Here is a 25,525-nt window from a genome sequence, read left to right as displayed (position 1 = left end):
CCAATCCCAGCCAACACAGGGCGCAAGGCAGGAAACAAACTCCGGGCAGGGCGCTAGCCCACCACAACTAATATTTATTGTGCCTATAAATCGTGTATACCTATTCTGGTTTCAAATTTAAAGATTTAATAAAATGCACATGAAATTAAGCAATAAATAATAGAAAATACCCAGCTACAAAAAGAGTCTACGCGTGACAAACCTTTTTGAACTCATTTGTGAAATGCACGTGCCAGATGCTTCGCAGTTAAGTGCTGGGTGGCATCAAGTAAATGAGCAGTTCACCTGCTCAAGGATTTTAGTTCGGCTAAGTAAAGCGAGGCAAGAGTCAACGGCACTTGTTAAAATTTTCCATCAAACAATAAAGTCAACAATGAAAACATTCTTATGAAACTGTTGCATTCGCGATGATTTTGCGGAAGGAACGTTCAATGAGAAAGAGATGTGTCGAGCGCAAAATGACCTGCACCAGGGAAAGCCGGCGAAGCGGAGAAGAACTGAAGAGGCGCACGCGCCATGTGACTAGCGAAGCTCACTGGGCTCGAGCCGCTTCCCTTTAGTTTCCGTTAGGAGGGCACGATAGGGAAGCGATTTGCGTCCGAGGAAAGACACGAAAGAAGGGGAAGAAAGCGTCAAACACTGATCATGGATAGAAAACCAAAGTGGTGAAGACTTCTCGGGCATGTTGCTCGTTCGGTGACAGCGTTATGGCTATAAGAGAACTAAAAGTCTGTTTACTAGGGGTAAGTAGTAGTAAACTTCAGTTCTTTTAAAAACAAGCCCTTCTGCTCAGTCGATTTTTTATTGCTTTGTACTTTGGAACCGGTTGGCATTTCACGCAGAAACATAAAGGCAATTCTATAAGGTAAGGATTTCGATTCGGACGCTTGTTTAGGGAGATTTGCGGTTTTATTTATTAATACGTTGGTATTATAGTGCTTTAATGACTAACTTTTAGCTTTTTTTTCGGGGGTGATTGAGTGTATTATACAACTTATACTTGGTTAAAGGTTTGCTTCCTTTAAAGAATATAAGTTCTTATCCAACTGGAAAGTTGCGATTAAGTACTGGACGTAAATAATCGGATGGGTATGTTGTGAAAACGGAGAAGCCGTCCGTTAATAGTACGATTATTGCGTCAGGGCCCAGCTCTGGGGCGAGTGATGTGCTGCTCAGAAGGGAAGGGGCTTGTTTACGTTATTAAGCTGTATAAGCCTGTATTAAAACACGGGATTTAGCTCCCAACTCTGTAAAGTATTGCTTCAGAGTGCTTGGTACAGTTTACTCAACCACCGATTTACGTTTTCTTCTTCGGTTGTTTTAATGGGACTGGCAGGCAGCAAAGAAAAAAATCTTGCCGCATCAGGTCTTTTTTGGAAACATTGACGAGCAGACCACTTCTGCGTTAAGCAAGTTGTCACATAGTCCCTCGCTCCAGAGCGTCAGCGCTCAACTCCACAAGGGCTCTTTCATTAGGGGGGCCATCTGTGTCTTCGTTTTCACTTGCTGTAACCCTTTTTTATCACTTTTGTCTCTCTTTTCTAGGACACAGGGGTGGGGAAATCAAGTGTTGTTTGCCGTTTCGTACAGGATCATTTCGACCACAACATCAGCCCCACAATCGGGTGAGTGCTTTGGCTGAAATTTAAATTCCAGAACAATTTTAAAGTAACATCACTAGTTAGTAGTTTTGTCATCTTAGCCATGGTTTACAGATTCTCACACTGATTACTATTCTGGCTATGGCTTTTCAATCCAATCATGTTAGTAATGGAGGACAAATTCTTTAATGTTTTTGTCCAAGAAACATCAGTCATTAAGTAAGTCAACCTTTAACACCATGTTCCATAATGAGTGATATACAGTGATTACAAATATACATTGTCATCATTGATTTAACTGTCATTTTCTGTGATTACCTAGATTAGCCGGTTGTCCCAAATCTTTTTTGTTCACTCTACTATAGTCCTCAGCATCTTTTGGTGTGAGACTCATTGTTTTCATATCATTAGATATTTAATTGAACACCTCTTCACTCATTAATCCTCTGGTTTTCCATTCTTATGCAGAGATCACCTTAGTATGTTTCTCTACAGTACAACACCTATTGCTTTTGTGCCATACCTCATCAAAATACAATGAAATGAATACAGGGTATATAATGAAAAATAAACAGTCTTCTTAATTCAGTCATTGACACCCTCACTATTTGCCCATGTAAGGACTACAGTGGAAATACATGATGTGGGCCAGCCTAGACCACCCTTTCCCTATCAGTATTCTTTGTTTCCTCCTGAGAAAATTCCAGGCCAGTCAAGAGATTTCATATTTCCAATATATTTCGGGATCCCCAGTCATAGGTGCCTGGTACTAATTTGGACAATGCAGATCTTGGACTGGATTATTGTCATTCTAGTTTAAGGTCTTCTTATATTGTTGAGTTCCTTACTCTGTCACATAGCATGAGTTTTAGCATAACAGTAAAGCAGGTTAATTTCAAAGTTTTTGTTCAATAATTTGATTCTTTTGGATGCCATTCAGAGATTGTGGCAATGGTGGAGGATGTAAAGGTTGAGTGACATTTAAATTGAAAGCTTCTTCTGGGAACTGTTCAGTATATTGTGCTCATAAAGCTCACAAGTGGCTGAAGCTGAACCAATCTGTTGGTCAGATTTAAGATTCCCCCTATTCTTATTTGTAAAGAAAATGTCTTCATTTAAGATGAATGATACCAAACCAAAGTCTAAGATTGGCTAGCCACTAGTCTATGTTACAGGACCAAGGTGTCAGATTTGAGTGATTATCTTCATCCTGAGTCCCTCTGAGCTTCTGTACCAATTCAGTGTGTGGTGCCTCCAGGCCAAATTACCTATAAACAGCAGAGATACAATCCTGAATATCCTGAAGTATTGCAACAAGGTACTCTTCAGACCTTGGTTTTGCCTTAATATCCTGTCCTTGAAAATCAAAAACAAGACAGGAGGCAAAATGCGTCCTTGGAAAATTCATACTTACTCGTATGTTGTATTTTAGAATGTGTAGTAAACATACATTACAGATCTTTAGGATCCAAGTATGGGAATCAAACCCCACACAGACTTTGGTGCATTGTGCACCAAAATACTTGGAAATTAAATTCATAATACTGAAATAATTTAATAAATACTGTTTATAGATATATAGGTAGGTAAAATCTTGTGTGTGAAGATATCCAACAACAACACTTGATTTATGCATCCTTTATACTTGCTGGATTGACAGCAATATTAAATACTAGCCAACCCGCGGCGTACCATACGCCGCATAATCAGGCCGGTTTTTTAATGATTTTTAAGCACAGGGAGAAAATTAACATTTGAAAAATCGGTAATGTAATAAATCAGCAAGAAAAGCAACATTGTAACAATGCACGGAACGAACCAACACACAATCGTATGTGACTGAAAACTGGCGGACTGCCATCGCTCATGTGCTCACCTCCAACTCGTCACTTGAGTCGTTGTCGTCTTTGCACAGTCCAGATGCACCTGTGACTCACGTGGACTTTCCGTGTTCCTGCAGGAGCATTTAAGAAGACGCACGTTTGTCGCGGATGCGAATTGCTGTATGTAGAGTGTAAAACAGTTTGCTATGATGCACGCGGTCGTGCGTCGTAACCGAAAACTCGGTTTTTAAAGAATGCTTACTTCATTGTTTTTTAACCTCAGTTGAAAAGGATTGTTTGAAGGATCTCATGGTCACAAACCGTTTTACACGCTGCATATGGAGACTCACCTCCGGCGTGGCTCCTTCCTGCGTGCGCCATAGGTGTCTTGCTTGTCGGCGGCTCAGTGAATCCATGCCCCTTCCGGTGTGCTTTCCATGGTTGTCTTACCTTAGTGAATTATATATATCTATATCTATATCTACAGTATATCTATATCTATATATATATATATACTGTATATCTATATATATATATATATATATATATATATATATATATATATATATATATATATATATATATATCTCTCACTTTGTTATAGATTAAAAAAAAAAAACAACTTGTCAGGAAATCCAATGCTATCACAGGGCTAACCCTGTACAGTGGAACCTCAGGTCACGAGCGTCTCTGAACACGTACAAATCGGGTTATGACCAAAAAGTTTGCCAAACTTTTGCATCTGTTCACGACCACACACTCGAGTGATGAACAAGCCAGTTTTCCGCACGTGTTCAGTCTCTCCCTGTACTGTACATTGTTCTCAGTGCATCACGCAGAGGGACTGTCCCTCAAAACTGTAAACTTCTCTCAACCCAGCTTCCTCCTGTGGTATAGTAGGTCCACAGCTCCCATCAAAAAAGGCCAGTTTTAATAAATAGTCACCGCACTTGCGGCTTAGCGAGGAGGTGTGGTGGTGTGTGGCCGAAGAAGTTCCTGAGGAGTTCATGATGTGGGCGTTTCTCACCTAAGTGCACAGGTTAGAAGCGGTCCGCATCCGTAATTGCCACGACTACCACGTCCTCGTCATAAATAGAAGCGCGAGTCTGCTATAGTGAAAAAGAAGAGAACAGGAAAGAATGGGAGGTTGCAGGAGAAGGCAGGAAGCAGGAGGAGGAAGACGGTGCAGAGAGAGAGAGAGAGAGAGAGAGTGTGAGCGAGCACTAGAGAGAGAGAGAGAGCGAGTGAGTGAGTGAGCGCAGGCGTGCGTGCAGGGAGCCTGGGTGTTTGTCTCAGTGTTATTCAATGTTTTTAAATTTAGTTTACTATTACACTGTGCATTCTATGGTATAATTAACTATTTTTGTGCTTAAAAATCTTTAAAGATAATATATTTACATACAGTTCTATGGTCTGGAACGGATTAATTGTATTTACAATCCTATGGGGGAAATTACTTCAGGTCCCGACCAAATCGGGTTACGACCAGAGTTTTGGAACGAATTACGGTTGTGACCCGAGGTTCCACTGTGCATACTGGAATCTGTTGTGGATAAGAGGATGGTAGCAAAACTGTATGCCATCATAAAAAAATAACCCTCCATCCTCCTCCAGGAGATACTGTCCTGGAGTACTTTTAGCCATAGGCTTATTCCTCCATGGTGTGCTAAGAAGAGCCTCTGGGGAAACCTTTCTGACTGCTGCCATCAGGCAGGTCAGTGATTCTTTCTTGGCTAACAACATTAATTTATTTTGGTACAATACACATTTATTTTTATTTTTTTATTTATTGATTATTTTATTGTATTATCTATACTGAGAATCTTTATCTTTCTTATGTTTCTGTTTCTGTAAGCACCTAAGTTTCCCCTTGGCATTAATAGTGCTTATTTTTTCTAATCTAAATGATATCCTGATATGTCCACGTTTTAACATTTTATGTGGTGGTTATGTAGTTTTTCACATGTCTCTATGCCATCATACAGTGCATAAGGATGTATACATAATGACCTGATATGGTTACGGTTGGTAGGACAATGGGAGTTGTCAGAAAAGCTTGAAAGAATGCTGCATTCATCTGCTTACAGACAGACAGGAAAACTGAGTCAGTTCAGCAAAAATAAAGCTACCCAAATTCTCCAAATTGTGAGGTTATGCTGACCTTTTACCTCAGTCAGTTGTATAAAATAAAATACAACCTGCTGAGCCAGAAATGGCATTTTTGTGATCGAATTGCATTTGGGCCAATGCCATATTTCTCTAACACTAGAATCCCGGCTGCCTACAAATAAACTTGTAATCACGGCCCACCTTAAATTCCTTCACACCTCTCCATCAGCGTCTTTTGTTTTGTAAATGTGTGGATGAGCACAAGCAGGAAGCAGCCTGCTATCTCATCTCCCCACTGCCACAGAAAGGGCAAAAGTTCTCCCAGCTCAAGTCTTGTTTATCTGGGAGTGAGGTACCCTGGAGTTGTATAGGGTAAATAATATATTGTTATTTGGAACACATACATTTCATGTGTGTTCTGTGCCTACAACGATCTATGTAAATTTAGGACGACAAGAAATGTTGAACACATAACTAAAAAAGACATTTATTGCCAGACAGTTGAGAGCTTTTTCTGAGGTTATTTGCTGTAGGTTCACTATTTTTATTATTTTTTTTAACAATAACTATTTTTATTACAGTTCTATTCCATCACATATAATTTCCTCAGAAAAGGAGTATGCAAATTTGGCAATGATAAACTGATTGTGTTGCTTGCAATTTGAAGTTTTTTTACAGAATATTTGAAGTGTTTCCATTAGATGCCACTATATGAGTTTTTTTTTTTCAAACAGACATCTTTGAGACTTTCTAGGTTAAGAAGAATGGTTTTATTTATTGACCTTGTGCCTTACAAAACTAAATAGTAGTAATAATAATTCTTTACATTTGTGGAACGCTTTTCTCAGTAGTGAAAGCACTTTTTTCACGGTGAATGGGGAGCCGCTTCAGCCACCACTAATGTGTAGCATCCTCCTAGATGATGCAATAGTATGCTCACCAAACATGAGCTATTAGCTGGTGAAGTGGTGAGAGAGAGATAGACCGTAAGAGAGAGGGGATGAGTAGGGGGACCAGAATGGCAAGGCCATGGAGGGCAGTTTAGCCTTGACATCGGGAGACACCCCTAGCCATCCTTCATAAAGAGCAGGATCTTTAATGACCATAGGTAGTCAGGACACTAGTTTTACATCTCATTTGAAGGATGGTGCTATTTTTACAGCACAGCGCTACCATCACTGCACTGGGGAATTGGGATCCATATTAAGACAACTAGGTAAGCACCCCTTGCTGGTCACATCAACACCTCTTCCAGCACCAACCCAAACATTTCCTAGATAGTCCGCCATCCGGGTATTGGTCAGGCCCAACATTCTGAGCTTCATCAAGTTGATGACTTGTTGTGAAGTGCATGTAGTATGGCCACTTGCTGAAATAGTGAAATAAAGCCAAATAGATGGTGATTTCCTTTGTAACACAAAACATTTGGTTCAAATATTTTGTATTTTTAGAATAAATGCATAATCATTTATGTCAGTTGTTTCCATTACACAGTATAGGCATACAGTATAATTATAGACTGATCAAAATTTTTTTTTTTTCGTATTTGTGTGAAATGTATAACAGGATAAAAAATAGAAGTATCAGCTTCAGGGGTTATGGGTTTTAAATGTTTAACAAATTCCAATGATTGTTTTGAGCTTTTTATTCACTGTTTGGTTTGTGTATTAGTTGACAAGAAAAAAGAGTATGTATTTTAATGTCTTATTTAGGAGAAAAAAAAATGGTCTTCCATTTACAATTTTCTTCTAAGAAATACTAGGGGGCTTCACCCCCTGCTTGCTTCGTTTACCATTAACCCCCACCTGCTGGCACTACGCGCCAGTCACTTTGCATCTCTGCTGCTTGCGTATGTGGATTGCACTTTCACCAAACAACAAATCTTTTAACTCTCACGGATACGCCTCTTCATTGGGAAGAAACACTACTTTTCCCTGGTGGCAACACGAATTAGACGATCTACAAGTCTCCGACTTAAAGTTTAACTCTGAACAATATATTCAATCTCTTTTCACTGTTCCGTTATTTCACTGAGTAATAATTTCTGTTTGTTTGCACTAATGCGATCTTTACAATCATTTTTTGAGACTTTTGAATTTTAGTACTTTCATTATCTTTAACCTGTTGTGCATTAGTATCCCGCCAGCGTTTTGGAATTCTTTACGATGTTCTACTTCGTCATCTACTGTTTGTCTTTTATTCCGGTCCTGGGCGTGGTTAAATCTCTTGTCACAAAGTCTCGTCTCGCAGGACATGAAAGTATCTATCTGAAAAGTCACATTTCGTCCCAGGAGTTTATTCTTATAATAGTGAGACATCCTTTGTAATAAATTGCCTTTTTTTCACATAAAAGAAACCTACAAAATATAATTCACTGGGGAGATAATCTAAACAATCCTGTTACGAATAAGAAGTGGCACCAACTAGAATTTGTACTTTAAGTTATGGAGAGGCTTGTTGCCCTAGAGATTCTTTATCTATGTTGCCATGAGGTTTGTGCTTCTGGTTACACAAAAGCCTAGAAACCTTTTTGGAGTAGGAACAGAAGCCTATTTTTTGGTTGGTGCCTAGTGACCATTTAATGCTTGTAGCCAATTAGAATCAGCCCTAAGAAGTTAGATGGAAATCTTTATCTGCAGCGTGAAGGCTTGGATATCAAGTGCAATGCCTGCTAAAAGATGCTAGGTTTCCTTTATTAAGGCCCATTTTAATGAATATATTGTGTTCAAGATGTGATTGTGAGAAACTAGCTAAAAAAGACTTTGGTGCCTGTTGCGACAACAACCGTGGAATCCATTGTTAAATGCCAGTAGTAAATAAAATTAGGCCTCTATGCAATGTTAGTAAGAGGGTATTCAAATTGACTAAGTAAAACTATTTGAACAAGAAGGTGGCAGTAATGTCAAAGGTCCTTTAAAAACGTTTGACAGTTCAAGAGTAGGTGGGATTATGTCCTGATTGTTCACCACAAGGATATGGAAATTTTGAAATAGGACATTGTTAGAGTTGCAAAGAGTACTTTGAAGGAGCCCTGAGCACTTAAGTAGGGTTGTGCAGTATATAGTATTGAAAATTTTAATTTTTAAAAAGTTACAGTACTAGTATTTTGTTAATTTCATTGTAGAAGTAAATAGTAGTTTTGAAGCACCTCACTCTCATTCATTTACTAGCGTGATCTCAATTCCCATCCCCCAGAAATATATACTGTAGCACATCTAGAACAAGGGGCATCTCCCACCCTGCTCTTTGAATGCACATATTCATATAAACTTGCTGAATACTACAAGGGTCTTTCTTGCCCGCACTCCTTGTATTGATTTGCAGAGTGCTGCAAAGCAGGAAGGCACATGATTGTCTGGTGGAGCCTGAAGACTGTCATGAGACTGGTTTAGTTATCTGTTTTTGGTTTGTTACCGTTTTGGTCCTGGTACTGTGGTCCGAATTGTAGTACCAATCCAACACTACTCTTAAGAAATACTCCCTTCAGAAAGCCATTGTTGGAATAATTTCGAAAGGTTGCGTCCGTTGTGGTGGCTGAGATTACAGTTGGATAAGCTCTCCATTGACAACCCTATTACAGTAAAGGCAATACAGCTAAAGTACAAATTGAAGTAAATATTGTTGGGATGTCTGAGCTGTGCATTATTAATAAATCAATAACCAGTCTTCTGCACATAGCATTTAATGTTCCTCCCTCTCTTTACACCAGAAAAGTGTTCCATTCACACATGTAACCTGTGAAGTACTGTATGTTGGATAATTATCTCATGAATTTACTGGTATTCCCTCCTTCATACATATTGGTGTAATTTCCCAGAAGAGTAGGTTTCAGCCTTTAGAAACTTTTTTTTTTTCTGTAAAAGAAAATAAATTTATAAGCAGTAGTGGTCATGTTTGGAATGTTTTCTTTTTATTATGTTGCACAATGTACTCAAATCACAAAGATGCAACTGAGCTATAAACAACAGTATGGATCAGAAATGGAAAACCAAATGCGAGGCAGTTATGTGTATAAAAACAATTTCCACATTCAAGCATTAAACATTTTGTCTCCCTAGGCTTCATTGCTGCTTCACAGACGCCAGAGTGTTGCACTGTTTTTGCTGGTGACAATTTTCATCTGTGAAACTGGCACACAATTATGCATGGGGATAACTGGGGTTAATAAGTATTTCCTCAGCTTTGATGGAGAATAGCTTATCTATTTCAAAATCCTCTCAACTTCCTAGCATTTTCTAAACCGCTAACTTAGGAAAATAAAGTTCTGCAAAATAATTGAGATAGTCTAGACTTTAATTTTTTACTATTCAAGCCTTGCATGATTAGCCCATCGGTATGAACGTCAGTCAATATGTCAGATAAAGTTGCTAGAATATAGGTAACATGAGTGAATCCATTTCTTAAGTAAATCGAAATGCTGAACAAATGAGGGGGAAAAAACAAACCAAACTTCTTTATCTGGACACTTTTGTAGTTGCCTGTTTAGAGGGCTAATGCAGTGTTATTTGCATAGAACAACTTACTTGGTTTTTCTTTAATTTATATTGGCTACCTGTTGTCAGTTTTCAAGATTGGAAACCCAAGTAATCACCTTTTGTCAAGAATTGTATTAAATAAAATCACAGGTGTGCTTCATTCCCTGCATACAAAAAGCAATAAATCTCATTTCCTCTTCATAGCTTAATGGTTTGGCACAACATGGCTTCATTGGTGCTACTTGAAGAGTGTGTAAATGGTCATACTGCCAGAAATCTGTCTATACCTGTACCAGGTTTTAACAATGGTAGACATTCTGGCCACAGGCACCAAATGTAATGCTCTGGATACGCTCCCTCCACCGGTCCTTTCAGTGTATAGACGTCTCGGCTGAGCAAGGGCCCTGACCATACGCCACACACTTTAATAACATAAGCAGTAATAGTCAAACTCGGACAGTGAATGTACTAAGCAGCATGCTTAAATATTTTTGCTTCAATAATGTTGCTCAACATGACAATTGCCCAGCTAACATGTATTCACATCTTTGTAGAAAATGGCAGTGCCCATAACAAAAACAAAATGGCATTGCAGAAAAATAAACAATAATTTCCATTATGCCATATCACAGATACAAAACAAAATTAACTGAAAAATTGAATTTGTTATGTTTAGAATAATGAAAAAAGGATAAAGAAATACATCAGAAAAAGCATGAATTCACAGTTAGGGTAGATTATGAAAAAGAATAATGTTTTTGTGCTGTAACAGCAGAACTATAAGTGTGGTACTGGATACTGTTTGCTATAGCAGAAAATAAATAATTTTCAGTTCTTTCTTTAAGATTCCTTTAAGGTCTCAGTTTTACCAGCGAGTCAATATTCTCATCCTCACCGATATGCATGGCTTGTGGGTAGTGAATGAAAAAATGAGACTGAGGATGTATGCAACTAAAATGAAATTCCCTTGCATGAAAGAGGGCTCGCTGTCTATGATAGGATGCGGAGCTGGACAAATGGAAAGACCTCTGAGCAGAGGTACTGATTTTCCTAAGGAGAGCCAGTAGAGCTTGTTTGGACAACTATTGAGAATACTGTCAGAAATTCTCCAGCAGAGCCTGTACATGGCACACCACACTAGGAATTGTTGCAAAGGCAAACCCAGGCCCCAGGCAATCTGTTTCAGCTTGCCTTGGAAAATCTGGCAGTTCCCCAGTAGGAGCTGGATATTGTTGCTAGCAGGAAGTAATTTTGGTTAGCTCTGCTAAGCCTGTTATAACTGCAGAAAATAAGAGGAGATGAGTAAGGAGGTGTGTGAGACATGCTTAAATTATCCTTAGAAACATGCGTAGATAACTACATTCTTTGTGGCAGTCTAACACAGTGCTTACTTGTCCAAGCAAATCAAAAACCATATTTTTTACAGTATTGAAACAGAATTATCAATTAAGATTTGAATTCACAGTGATGTAATTTAATTTTATACATGGGGATGGGGAAGAGAGTCTGGATGAAATCTAGCAGAGTTTTCAAAATATTGTGATACACCTAATTTAGGATAGAATAAAATGCCTCTGGGTCTTATCACATATCCTTAGCAGTGGTTTTACTGTTATTATTACATATAATAAATATTTAAATACAGAATACAAATTATTTTTCCACAATATTTAAAGCATAAAATGGCATCATGCTTATATTCTGTTTGGACTCAGTTTTAAACTGTTTGATGTAATGATCTAATACATGCAGTTACATTCTGTCTTTACTATTATTTTTGTATAGGACTTGCTTTTATAAAAAGTATTTAGTACACAAAGTGATTTGTTTCTGTAAAATAAACAAAAATGTTTCAAATTTCAAAAGGCCTGCAGTTACTAAAATCTCACCATCATCTTATTCCACAGTGAATTGTAGCATGTGAATAATTATGAGATTATTTCAGTTATCATAATGTTTCAATGTTGCATAATTTGCCATGATTTACACGTTGTTAAGGAAAGTTGGGCAGAAAATCGACTTGAAGAACAGCAGACTAAGAACAGAAACATTGAGTGAAAATAAACAAATTGAAAGTGAAAGTGCCCCTTTCAAAAATTCACAATGATAAACTAATTTTCTTCACTTCAAGATATGATTCTGCAATGCAACCCACACACATCCAGAGTTGCTATTATGCTACTGGGCAGACTTCCTTTTAGTTTTGGTAGAGGAAACACTGCTTTTTTTTTTAGTTATTCAAATTATATTAGCATAAATATAGCTAAGTAAAAATACGATGCCATTTACTGCCAGTGTTTTACATCAAATACTGCCTGCCTTCAAGAGAAAAAATGGATTATGTGACTTCTGGAAATTTTCTTGAAAGATTGGGTCACCTGCTTTTCAAATATATCAAAGCCATCATAATATAGCTAAATTCTTTCAAAAAATCTGGGACTGTAAATCACATTAGGAGAAGACCTATCAGATTTAGTTTCTTTTTTTATTTGCCAATACAAATCCCTGATTGCCTTGCTTTGCTTGGTAACATGCTATTTTTTGCTCTTTATTAATGTTGTTCTGCATTATACCATATGCATTGTAATAGGTATTCTACATAGTACATTACATAATTGTAATGCCTTTTTTATTTGTGTATTTCTGCTTGTGCCACATTCTGTTTGATACTGCTTTTTTTACTGATAATGCAGTTGCAAGTAAAAACTGAAATATACATGGTGATTAAAAATGAAACTTTACAGTTTAAAACAGTTTTTGCAAGTTAGCAAGATAGCATTCAAATTGTATACCTGTGGTGTCAATTAAAGTATACATAATTACTACACAGTTCTTTCATTTAATCATGGAAGATATTATAAAAAAGCTTTCTTACATAGTTTTGGCATTTTACACTTAAAAATGAATGCAAAATGCTATAACTTAACAATTTATTTGTGTGAATGAATGACAGAATGACTGTGAATTACTAATGAAGTTTAAAAACCCTTTACAACAAACACCGGGAGTTAGCTGTTTAATCACAACACCTAAGACTATATTTTGGTCCAGTGAGCATTAATTGATTACATTTGGTATTTTTCAATTAAAAGTTATTTTTCACAGTGGAGGTATTTACATTACTTTGGCATATTTTAAAAATACCATACCTTTTCTTGTAGTTTGAAAGGGGGTCCATGGGGCACCTTTCCAAATATCTTGAATGTTGACCAATGTCGGACAACTGCAAACCATATCAAAAACATCCAAAAAATCCCTCACTACTAGTTTTGCATAATCCATATGTCAAGTCGTCCAGTGGAATGCACACAATGGCCTGAAAGGTCAAGGAATATAAGCATACTGTATATGGTAATGGATAAATAATAAGTGATAGTACTGAAAAAAGTGTGCAAAAGAACAGGAGGGCAACATCAATACATGTAAATAAACATCCCTGGGCATCATATAGGCAAAAGTGACAATAAGATCTGGACAGAGGCCCATTAAATGTAGTTTGCAAGGGGTAAGATGTAACCTGTGCATAAATTTAAACTGAGTGAATTAATGATTGAGAAGAAAAATTTGATACTTTGAAAATGGCATCCCAGCAAGGAGAAGATGATGACGTGAGATCCTGAAACCACTGAGGGAGGATGAATAAGGTGTTATAGAAAAGTCTCTCTATTATAGAAAAAAATCTTAGGCGCGAGACGAGGGAGATGAGATGTGATCTTCTCGGAAGACACTTTAACGTCCCGTGAGACAAGGCAGTGAGACACATAAAGCGAATGAGACGTGATCATCTGACCTAGCAATTGTTGTAATGCTTTTGGCAGACACACCTCATGTGCTCCTGGCTCTTAAAACAATGACAAGCAGATGATCTGACTGCATCTCCTTCGTGTGTGTTCAGCCGCCCCATCCCCCCCTTCACAATGCGAGTGGCAGAGATGCAAAGTGGCAAAAGGACAGCTGGTGTACAGGATTTTAAATGATCGATGCACAACACGACAAGCAGAGAGAGAGAGATTTAACCACGCCCGATGCCAGAAATAAAGGACAAATCTTGTTTTTACAAAATTTTTAAAGTAAAAGTGAAAATAATGCATATGTAGTCAATTCCCATGAAAATAACAATCTCTTTAAATTGTATATCCGGTAAACCAAACCCCGGGGTGGGCGAGTGACACGAGCAGGGGGTGGAGCCCTGTAGTCTTTAATAATATTGAGTAAAGAACTGAATCAGGTTTTCTGAGAAGATACAAGGAATTTCCAAGAAAGAACAGGTGATGAAAGGGTAAAGAAGATGCAAGGGTACTGAACAAAATTACATATAGTTGAAAAAGGAAGAAGAATGAATGCCAATGTGAGACTGAAAAATTTGGAATGATTTGGGAATGGCATCACCGAACAATTCACCAAACAACTGATATTGTGATGCATCCAGGTGGACAGAAAACCACCTAATAGTAATGCGTGATTATTAAAGACCAGTAACAGTGTACTGCACGATAACATGCAGTGAATACACTTGACTTATAGTCTTCATACTCTTTCTCTGTACATTTGGCATTCGTTTGCTCAGAGGTTGATGCACTTACTGCTTCGTGAGCAGCTCTTGTTTTCTCCACTCTTGCAGCCTGCTTCTTCTCTTCTTCCGTCGGCATCTTTTTGCATTAAAACTGATTAGGTCAGTTTTTGTGTTGTCTTAATTTTTCACTTAAGCTGGCACTTAAGACTTCAATCTTCCTCAAGAATAATTTAGCCGTAATTTAGCCCGAAAGTGGAAAGCAGAGATCACATAGTATGTGCACCAAATTTCAGGTCAATAGGTCAAATGGTTTGCGAGCTACAGGTGATTTAAAATCCTGGACAGACAAATGGACAGCCATGGTAGCGTTTTATATAAGAAGATGGGCTAGAGCAGGCATGTCAAACACGCGGCCCGCAACAGAAATCTGCGTGGCCCGCATGACAGATCCTAGTTAGCACTAAACTTGTACAAAATGATTACTATCATTTGTGATTGAATTATTCTGAATCTTCGGCATTACTTATTGACTTTTCTTACTTCTGCCTTCTGACAAAAGCACGTTTTCCCATGGTATTACAGTGCCGGAAATGTCATCTGCTAGTATAGCCGCAAGCCTTGACCAAAGTTAATGAGCCGCAACGTCACAACTGAAGTGCTAGGCTGCGGTCTCGGCCCACTACCGAGTTGCTAGAGAACTACCAGCAACGGATACTCAAAAAGGCTGCCCCCTTCACTGAAGACACTTTTCAGAACACTAGGCGGGCGGGGCTTTGCAGCGGCACAGAGAGAGGAGAAACCGCGGTGAGAAAGTATTACAACAAAGTATTTTTATGTTTCTGACAGTTTCCCCATATGACATGAGCCCGCAGAAATCTCATTACTACGAAGTACATTCAGCAGCAGATACTTTCATTACAACAAAGTGACCATGAAATGCTTGAATGAATCATCTACAGAGCAGTTAGTTTTGTGGTCACAGCTCAGTTGTGGACATTTGCACAACGATCCACAAACAGAAACATTGTAAAAAAATGTTCTTTCTTTGAACATTCCTCGTACTGTTTTTTTGCTGTTTTTGTTTTGTGTGGTTTTAAGTGATACCTTTTCCTTATTGCTCATCAACATTTGAAAAACATCCATTGTAATTTAACTCATTGTCACCCTTCTATAGAAACGGCATACTTGCTATATGCAAAAAAGAAAAAAAATCTCGGGTCGCAAACGTATGCGAACTGCTGCATTTGAAGATGCCGAAAAAGCCGTTTTATGTGATTGCAGTGATACTTGTTCAAGAAACATTCCAATTAATGCAGCAGTCTTTCAAGAAAATATGAGGTTTTTAAACTCTCTTGGGACCCATACAAACAATCTCACACGTGGCAATAGTGCTTCGGAATGCACTTCAGCGTGTTGTTCCCGTTGGGTGGGGTGGATCCCAGATCCCAAAAGAGTTCAGAAACCTCACAATATGAAGAAGAAGAAAAGGATAACTGTGCTGACCACAACATGCTTCCACATTCAGATAATGTTTGTGTTGAAGTCCTCCTGCCCAATTGCACGGCAGTACTTCAGCCATTGGATTTGGGCATCATTCGCACCCTGAAAGTGTATTATTGCAAGGAAATGCTGAGAAAAAGTCTCGTCAGTAAAACTTGTTGATAGGAGAAGATTAAACTAACGTAAAAGAAGCTATTGAAGCTGCTTCTGTTTCCAACATCCTATCTTTGTGAAGCACGTTTTCTGCAGTGACAGCAACCAAAACGAGATTATGGAGTAGACTAAACATAGGCAACACACTTCGCGTGTCACTGTCTTCCATCCTCCCTAGATGGGATCGTCTGGTTGCAGGTAAACAAGCTCAGGGCTTTCACTGATTCTGCATTATGGTAAGCTGTATAATTTCTATTAGTATATTATAACTTAATAATAATAGAAATGTAATGTAAATTGTGTATAAAACTGCCCTACGAACCCTCCCATAATCACCCCACAAACTCCAACCTCCAACAACCCATCCGTCCCTGGAAAAATTTGCTTCCAGTAAAGCTGTCCTTGGTGTCGAAAAGGTTGCGGACCACTGGGCTACACTACTGGCTGGGCTGCTGAGACTGGCCACTGGGCAGAACTGACCATCACGAGTAGTATTAGCTCGTATATTTTCAAGTTTTTTTTTTTTTGTTTTGCTATAGTTGTATGTAATTTTGTGCTAGTATTGTAACGAACAGTTAGTGCAGACTACAGCTGAAGATCTGAAGTGGACGTGAGAAGTTGGGGAGTTGTTTATTAACAGATTTTTGTGATTTTGAGTTTGTATAAGTAGTGTAGGTCAGTGGGCTTTTTGCATATCGGCTTATTTTACAATATTAACTTTGTTTGTTTTCCAACATGTATTACTGAGCAATGAATTCAGTGAGCGTTTTCGCGATTTCAGTTCACACGAAGAGGACTTTGTGCTGTTTACGTCACCATACTCTTACAACGTTGAGAATGCGCCTGAGAATATCCAAATGGAATTGATTGAACTGCAGTCAGATTCTATTCTGATGGCAAAATACAACAAAGTTGGTGTGCCAGGCTTGTATGCTTACCTGCCACCCTCGTATGTGCAGATCCATAAGTTGGCATCGAGAGTACTGTCTGTGTTTGGAAGCACTTACCTTTGTGAGCAATTGTTTTCGTTAATGAAAGCTACCAAAACCCCACATCGCTCAAGACTTACTGCTGAGCACCTGTCATCCCTCATAAAAGTTTCAGTCGCACAAGATTTCAAGCTTGATATTGACGAACTGGTTACTAACAAGTGATGCCAAGTGTTGGGACAAAAGAAATAAATCTCACACTGTAAGACTCCTATATAAGCAATGAATATAATATAATGAATATAATTTAATAATATAAGGACTTGGCTAAGAGGCTAAGACTCTTAATTGTACGCTGTTGTACAGAGATTGTATGGAAATAAATTGCTTTTCTTTAAACTTTAAGTGCTACATTTTTTAAAGTTTTCAGTATTGGAAAGAAAGCTACAGTAACTTTTTATAATAGTATAATGGTACTTGTTACACTGCGGCCCACTGACGCACGTATGGCAGTCGAAGTGGCCTACCAATGGTAGTGAGTTTGACATGCCTGGGCTAGAGTATATCACATTTGGGTATGTTGCCTAATTTATTTAGTAAATATTATAATGGGCCCTAGATGGAGTTTAGTGGTTCTAAGATTAAAATTCTCACATATAACTAAATTTCGTTAATAGGGGAGAGCAATTAAAGGCTTGAAGGAAGACCACACTAGAAGAATTAAAGGCTTGCACAGTTCCAAACTCGATGTAAGACATAAGCCCAGTGATAGGATTCTAAATCTAGATGTGAGACACCTGCAACACACCTATCCCTGATTTATATTGTATGTTTCAGTCTGGGTCTTTTGCTATTAAAAAATAAAATGTGAGAGAAATAACCACTGACCAAAAGGAAGGAGCTATCTGGGTAAGGGAATTATTTGAGAACAGAATGTGTGTACAAGTTACAGCGCCCTAAACATTGGAGAGCACATAATATTGTAAAAAGAATGTTAGCATTTTATTTCCTATTAGCAGCTCATGATGTGACTCAGGAGGAACAGTGCATGACTGTGTTGCATGATTGAAGAATTTATTTGGCTTTGTTTAACCCACAGTTCCAGTGAGAGAGCAAGAGTTTTTTTTTCCCTACAGTTGCTGTAAAATAGGGCCAGCTGTGTCATAAATTTAAGTTTGTTTGGTGGCAGTAGGAACGCAGTACTGGGACACAATAAGGAAGAGTATGGCAGACTTCATGTTTTAAGGAATTTCATGCTGATGACTGGAAAGCCACTTCAAATTCCAGTTTGAGTAAACTAGTACTGGTTGGGGCTACTGTGTCTAGTGTTTGTCCTGGATATAGTTACTTCAGAGGTACAAAATGAGAAAACTATCATTGGGGAATGACAATGGTTAATATGAACCATCCATGTCTGCAGTAGCAAAGGCTTTATCATGCAGGGTAGATAGTGTTGAAGTTGCTCAAGTGTGTTTGTCAGGTTTGGTCAGGAAGTTAGGCTGAAGGATGCAATAATATTTTGGGCTACAAGCACAATCAATGGAGAGTTACAGTATCACAAATACTTTCAAAGGATATTCCTGATGTTGATGAAGGTGGGGGCGATATACAGTATATAGGTATAGATAGATAGACAGAAGTACTCTGTCTGTGTGTGTGTGTGTGTGTGTGTGTGTGTGTGTGTATATATATATATTTAACAGGTGGAGGCCACTGACATTTTTCCCTTCTCATCTTTTCTGACCGTTTTTTTTTTTTTTCCCACTAGTTTTGTATTTGGCTACGGTAGCATGAGGCGATACCTGAAGCCTACAGAGGTTGCACAGACAGGTAGTCCAACTTCTCCAGGATGGCACATCGATATGTGCCATTGCCAGAAGTTTTGCTGTCTTTTCCAGCACAGTCTCAAGGGCATGGAGGAGATTCCAGAAGACAGGCTGTCACTCTAGGAGAGCTGGACAGGGCCGTAGAAAGTCCTTAACCCATCAGCAGGACCAGTATCTACTCCTTTGGGCAAGGAGGAACAGGATGAGCATTACAAGAGCCCTACAAAATGACCTCCTGCAGGCCACTGGTGTGAATGTCTCTGGCCAAACAATCAGAAACAGACACCATGAGGGTGGCCTGAGGGCCCGACATCCTCTGGTGGGCCCTGTGCTCACTGCCCGGCACCATGAAGCTCGATTGGCATTTGCCATAGAATACCAGAATTGTCAGGTCCACCACTGGCGCCCTGTGCTTTTCACAGATGAGAGCAGGTTCATCCTGAGCACATGTGACAGACGTGAATGGGTCTGGAGAAGCCGTGGAGAACGTTATGCCGCCTGTAACATCATTCAGCATAACCGGTTTGGTGGTGGGTCAGTGATGGTCTGGGGAGGCCTATCCATGGAGTGATGCACAGACCTCTGTATCGGGATGAAATCCTTGGACCCATTGTCAGACCCTATTCTGGTACAGTGGGTCCTAGGTTCCTCCTGGTGCATGACAATGTCTGGCCTCATGTGGAGAGAGTATGAAGGCAGTTCTTGGAGGATGAAGGAATTTATACCATTGACTGGCCCCCACGCACGCCTGACCTAAATCCATTAGAACACCTCTGGGACATTATGTTTCTGTCCACCCGACGTCGCCAGGTTGTACCTCTGACTGTCCAGGAGCTCAGTGATGCCCTGGTCCAGATCTGGGAGGAGATCCACCAGGACACCATCCATTTTCTCATTAGGAGCATGCCCTGATGTTGTCAGGCATGTATACAAACCACTGAGTATGATTTTGAGTTGCTACAATGAAATTTTGGAAAAATGGACTAGCACGCTGCATCATTTTTTCACTTTGTATTTCTGGGTGTCTTTGAATTCAGCCCTCTGTAGGTTGATAATTTTCATTTCCATCAAACGATGTGGCATCCTTTCCTTCTTAACACATTACCCAGTCCATATCAGTACAGATATCCAGCATGATTTTTTTCCCATTGAGATCTGAAGTGTTTCTTGAATTTATTGAGCAGTTTACATATACAGTATGTGTGTATATATATTGTGGAGCCGACCCGGACACAGACAGGCGGACATGTTGTTCATCAAACCACCACATGTTTATTATACAGTAATCCCTCGCTATATCGCGCTTTGACTTTCGCGGTTTCGCTCTATCGCGGATTTTATATGAAAGCATAACTAAATATATAACGCAGACTTTTCGCTGCTTGCGGTTCTCGGACAATGTGTCTTTTACTTCCTGTACATGCTTCCTCAGTTGGTTTGCCCAGTTGATTTCATACAAGGGACGCTATTGGCGGATGACTGAGAAGCTAACCAATCAGAGCACGCAGTTAAGTTCTCCTGCCTGAGAAGCTAACCATTCAGAGCACGCAGTTAAGTTCCTGCCTGCTGAATGCAGTGTTAACCAGGAAGTCTCGTCTCGCTCATTCAGCATCAACGTGTTTCGCTGTGTAAAGAGTTGTGCTCTTTTGTGTTTATCTTTGTGCATAGCCAAGCCCTTCATTATGGCTCCAAAACGATCTGCTACTGCTTCAGGGGCCGTGCCCAAGCACAAACGGAAGATGTTAACGATTGCGAAAAGGTAAATGTTTTGGATTTGTTGAAGGCTACAATTCTTTTTATTTAAAAAGTAGGAAAGGAATATAAGATCTACGGCTGCAGTGTCCTTTTAACCAGGGTGCAAAACAAGTTGTAAGTGGATGTAATAAGGCAGTAGTCTGGATGGAATCTGCTTTAGGGATTTGGATTGAAGACTGCCAGAAGAAGAACAACGGCAGTGCTACACAATCGCCTGAAGTGGCTCCTTTAAGGGCTGTAACGCTCTCCTTTGTTGTGCAGTAAAATAAAACTCATTGTTATTGGACAAGTCATCGTGTCATTGTTGGTGAGTAACCATAATTAATTTTCTACTTACAGTACTTAGTACATGTACGTACGTTTAGTGTCACTGTACACACACATTTACTGTATACTATTTTTCTTGTATTGTACGTATTTATTGCTGGTGGCATGTCTATCGTAATGGCTGTAACATGTGATATTGGAGACACTCAATATCTTTAAAATAATATTTAGGTTTTACTGTATATAAACAGTGTGTTTATATACATAATTTCAATGAATCTTACCTAATATCTAAGAGAATACAAAGGGATTATGCTGTATAACTCTGCGGGAATATTTATAAACAGTGTGGGAGAGTTTATAAGGGCTTAAAATATATAAAAATAACCATACAAACATATGGTTTCTACTTTGCGGATTTTCACCTATCGCGGGGGGGTCTGGAACGCAACCCCCGCGATCGAGGAGGGATTACTGTACAACTATTTACAAATATGGTCACTCATTCCCAGTCCACTAGTGCACAAAACACCCCAAACACAGTCCTGGCCACAAATGCCTCTTCTTCGGGCCGCCTCCACTCTCCTCTCTTGCCTTGTCCTCTTTCCACCCGACTCTAGCCTTGAATGAAGGGAGACGGCCCCTTTTATACATGACCCGGATGAGCTCCAGGTGCTTCCGACACTCCCCCGTTGGCCACGCCCCAGCGTGGCGGAAGTGCCGGCTGTTCTCCCAGCAGCTCTCCGGGTATCGTCCTTATTCTTCCCCCCACCACTTCCTTGTGTGGCGGAAGTGCTGAGGTAACAGGTCCCCAAGGCATTGGGGCGCCTCCTGGCGGTGACCACGGGCCCCTACAGGGTGGGGCTTCCATGCCCTCAACCCATGGCCCCCAGAGCAACCAGGAAGGCCGCCCCCATGTGATCCAGGGTGGGCCTTGACCCTCTTCCAGTCCCTCACGGCGTCCTGGCCGGGTCGTTGCCCCTGGCATCCCTGACAATATGTATGTATGTGTGTGTGTGTGTGTGTGTGTGTGTATGTGTGTGTAGGTGTAGTAAGTACAGTTGTCCAAACCTTGACTCACACAAAGGAAACCCTTTTGAGAGAATTATGCTCAGACAGCAAACAAAAAGCAAATTAACTTAGGGAAATAGGTACTGGTTTTGATTCATGTTTTTTGTTTGTGGTTTGCAATCTGTTTTTTCTTCGTAATATGTTGAAAGCTAAATAATGAATTCTCTTACCTTATCCCACTCAATCACTATCCTCTGTCCAGCCCATTAAAAGAAGACCTTTAAAAAAACTCACTACAATATATGATGTCCTACCAAACATTGATATATTCATCTGTCTAACAATTTGTTTGTGACTGGGCAACCTATTTTTTTGTAAATTGTCAATGCCACTGTTACTAGAATCTAAAGCAACCTTTAAACATCAACCAAGTTGTAATGGTGTCTACTCAAAAAGTGTTGGCCTCAGTTCATAAGCAGTTAATACTCAGGATGTGCATTAAATTATTGCAGATGATTCCAAGCACAGTCTGTTGGAATTTCATATCTTTTCCATTACAGAGCTTATACCTTTCACTGCCTAATGTGATTTATTAATCTAATCCATGACTTTTGTACGATTGCTTAGCACATTTTTGTCATGTTAACTCTTTTGTGGCTGATTTTTTATTTTTTTGAAAAATCTCACTTTTTGTGAAAATGTCAACATCTCTTTTTATGAGTCAGATTGGGGAAAACCTATAGCTGTACTTTTCACACTCTCCACCTGTTCATTATGAATTGAATGAGGCCATTTAAGGCAACAAATTGCATGCAATGCTACATCATGTTGTTTTTCAATATGTGTTGCAGTGCTGATGCTGTTTTTGAGAAACACTCATTAGTACTTCTGTCACAAAAATTTTCATCTGACAATGCAGAATCCAGGTCATCAAAATTATATTAAACATCTTCTCCAGACAATTTATTTTGATGAGAGTTAAAGCAGACCCCCGTGACCCTGTGTTAGGATATAGCAGGTTGGGTAATGACTGACTGACTGACTGACTAAACTGCTGGTACTTGATTTCATAGTGTTAAGCATGATGTAGGCTGATGGAAGTTTACCTTGCAGTCTTTGCTGCCATCTAGTGGTTAGAACTGTATAACATATCTAGGTGCCTTCTTGACATTTAGCATTCTATCCCTTGATGCTGACTTTTTTCAGCACCCACATTCTACAATTTATATTGACTTTTGTCAATATCTACTTTGAAAGTGTTACAAGAGTGACTAGTAATGCATTATGTGAACCAAATGTATGTGTTTATAAATCTAGTATTTAAACTATCAAATGAACAGTTGGCACAGTTGCACAGGAGTTAGTGCTGCTATCAGCTCCAAAACCCTGAATGTAATTTCCTGTGTGGTGTTTGCACATTCTACTTCTGTACCAGTGGATTTTCTCTAATTTTGTGCATGCTAAGATTTGCGTGTTGGAAAGGAATGAGTGAATGTTTTTGTGTTTTCAGTCGCAACTTGTAGGATACTATATAATTTTATTTTTGGTTGTTTCTTAACATGAATGCAAATTGGGTTATAAAAAACTATCTTTCTTGCAGCCTGTTATTGGAACAGTAATATGGATGAAGTTCCAAAGAGTGACTAATTTAAAAAAATATATATATTTAAAAATGCTTGGCCTGCTTTATTATATATTCATTGGGATAGTTTCTATAAATGATGTTCATTTGTTGCAGAGAATGTGATTAAAATTTGAGTAATTTGTTTTGAATGCTGTAAAATTACATTCAATATATTTTAGAACATAAGGGTAAACATACACACGTGCCTGGGCTCATTACATGGACTAAAGTGGCAGCATTTTTGTAATAATGACAGAAAACTTCAAACAAAAACAAACAATAGATTCATTTGATATTTACTATGTATAGATTTGGTTAAATCTCTCTCAGTAGAGATTCACTATAAGGCAGATTTTTTTTTTCTCTCAGACTGAGGTATTTACATGACCATTTAGCAGAGTACATCATGAAATTATCGTCCAAATACTCCAGTTGTATTTAGTGAGCCCTACTGCTAAATTCTTGCAATTTATTCTTTTCCTTTGTCTCTGTTCAAAACAGTGTACAGGGGAACCTCGGTTTGCGAACATAATTCATTTCGGAAACGCGCTCGCAGTCCAAAGCACTTATATATCAAAGTGAATTTCCGCATAAGAAATAATGGAAACTCAGATGATTCGTTCCACAACCCAAAACTATTCATATAACAATGATTAATACAAAATATAAAGTAAACATACATAAAACAAATTAACCTACACTTTACCTTTAAAAAGAATCATGGCTGGTGTGAGTGAGTTTCTAAACTCTTGTGGGATTCCACCCAACGGGACGACATGCGGAAGAGCGTCCCAAAGCAATCACAGTGCAGGTGTTGTTAGAGTACTGAGACTCAGCTTCATGTTTTGGGGCACAAGACGGGGACTCGCACTTCACAGCACACACACACACACAGTCACAATGCTGTAGTAAACAGTATACACTCGTACGGATGTTGACTATATGAGTGAGGCACGCAGACTCAGACGGAGAATAGGAGACAATTGCCCTCAACAGAAGAGAAGAGAAGGGGAGGGACGGACGGATGGATGCATGCACCAGCCAGCGAAATAAGGAGCGACAGAGAGAGAGAACCACCATCAGCTCAGTTGTGATCACATGACACTCAGCAGACAAAGTGTATCCATACTACTCGTACTGAAAGACATCGCTCGTTTATCAAGTCAAAATTTATTAAAAAATTTAGCTCGTCTTGCAAAACACTCGTAAATCAAGTTACTCGCAAACCGAGGTTCCACTGTAATGTTAGAAAATACAAAATTCACTCTGACTAATTGCATATTTTTAAGGGTTGACCACTTTTTTTATTGGATTTTATTTTAGTTTGGAAATTGTAAACCAATTGTAAACTCGCCTGTTAAGAAACAAAAAAAAATTCATACAGATAATTAATGAAATACAACTGATGCTTAGTTATAATAGAAATGGCCACATATCTCCACATATACAGTGGGTACGGAAAGTATTCAGACCCCCTTCAATTTTTCACTCTTTGTTATATTGCAGCCATTTGCTAAAATCATTTTTAAATTAATGTTTTCCCTCATTAATGTACACACAGCACCCCATATTGACAGACAAAAAAAAGAATTTTTGAAATTGTTGCAGATTAATTAAAAAAGAAAAACTGAAATATCACATGGTCCTAAGTATTCAGACCCTTTGCTCAGTATTTAGTAGAAGCACCCTTTTGAGCTAATACAGCCATGAGTCTTCTTGGGAAAGATGCAACAAGTTTTTCACACCTGCATTTGGGGATCCTCTGCCATTCCTCCTTGCAGATCCTCTCCAGTTCTGTCAGGTTGGATGGTAAACGTTGGTGGACAGCCATTTTTAGGTCTCTCCAGAAATGCTCAATTGAGTTTAAGTCAGGGCTCTTGCTGGGCCATTCAAGAACAGTCACAGAGTTGTTGTGAAGCCACTCCTTCGTTATTTTAGC

The 25,525-nt window shown here is 39.0% G+C and overlaps 1 protein-coding gene across 1 annotated transcript in view; it reads left to right on the top strand.

Annotated features, from left to right (window-relative positions):
• Nucleotides 1-417: 417 nt before the first annotated feature.
• Nucleotides 418-25,525, top strand: part of rab31 (RAB31, member RAS oncogene family) — a 42,090-nt gene continuing 16,982 nt past the window's right edge. Inside the window, exons 1-2 of the mRNA XM_039754767.1 lie at nucleotides 418-743; nucleotides 1,546-1,625. Of these exons, the coding sequence (XP_039610701.1) occupies nucleotides 708-743; nucleotides 1,546-1,625 (116 nt within the window). The 5' untranslated portion in view covers nucleotides 418-707. The remainder of the gene's footprint in view (nucleotides 744-1,545; nucleotides 1,626-25,525) is intronic.

This window comes from Polypterus senegalus, chromosome 5, assembly GCF_016835505.1.
Source record: "Polypterus senegalus isolate Bchr_013 chromosome 5, ASM1683550v1, whole genome shotgun sequence".
In the NCBI taxonomy this organism is placed as follows: Eukaryota; Metazoa; Chordata; class Cladistia; order Polypteriformes; family Polypteridae; genus Polypterus; species Polypterus senegalus.
The sequence above is the reverse complement of the archived record's forward strand: the minus strand, read 5'-3'. Positions and strand labels throughout refer to the sequence as shown.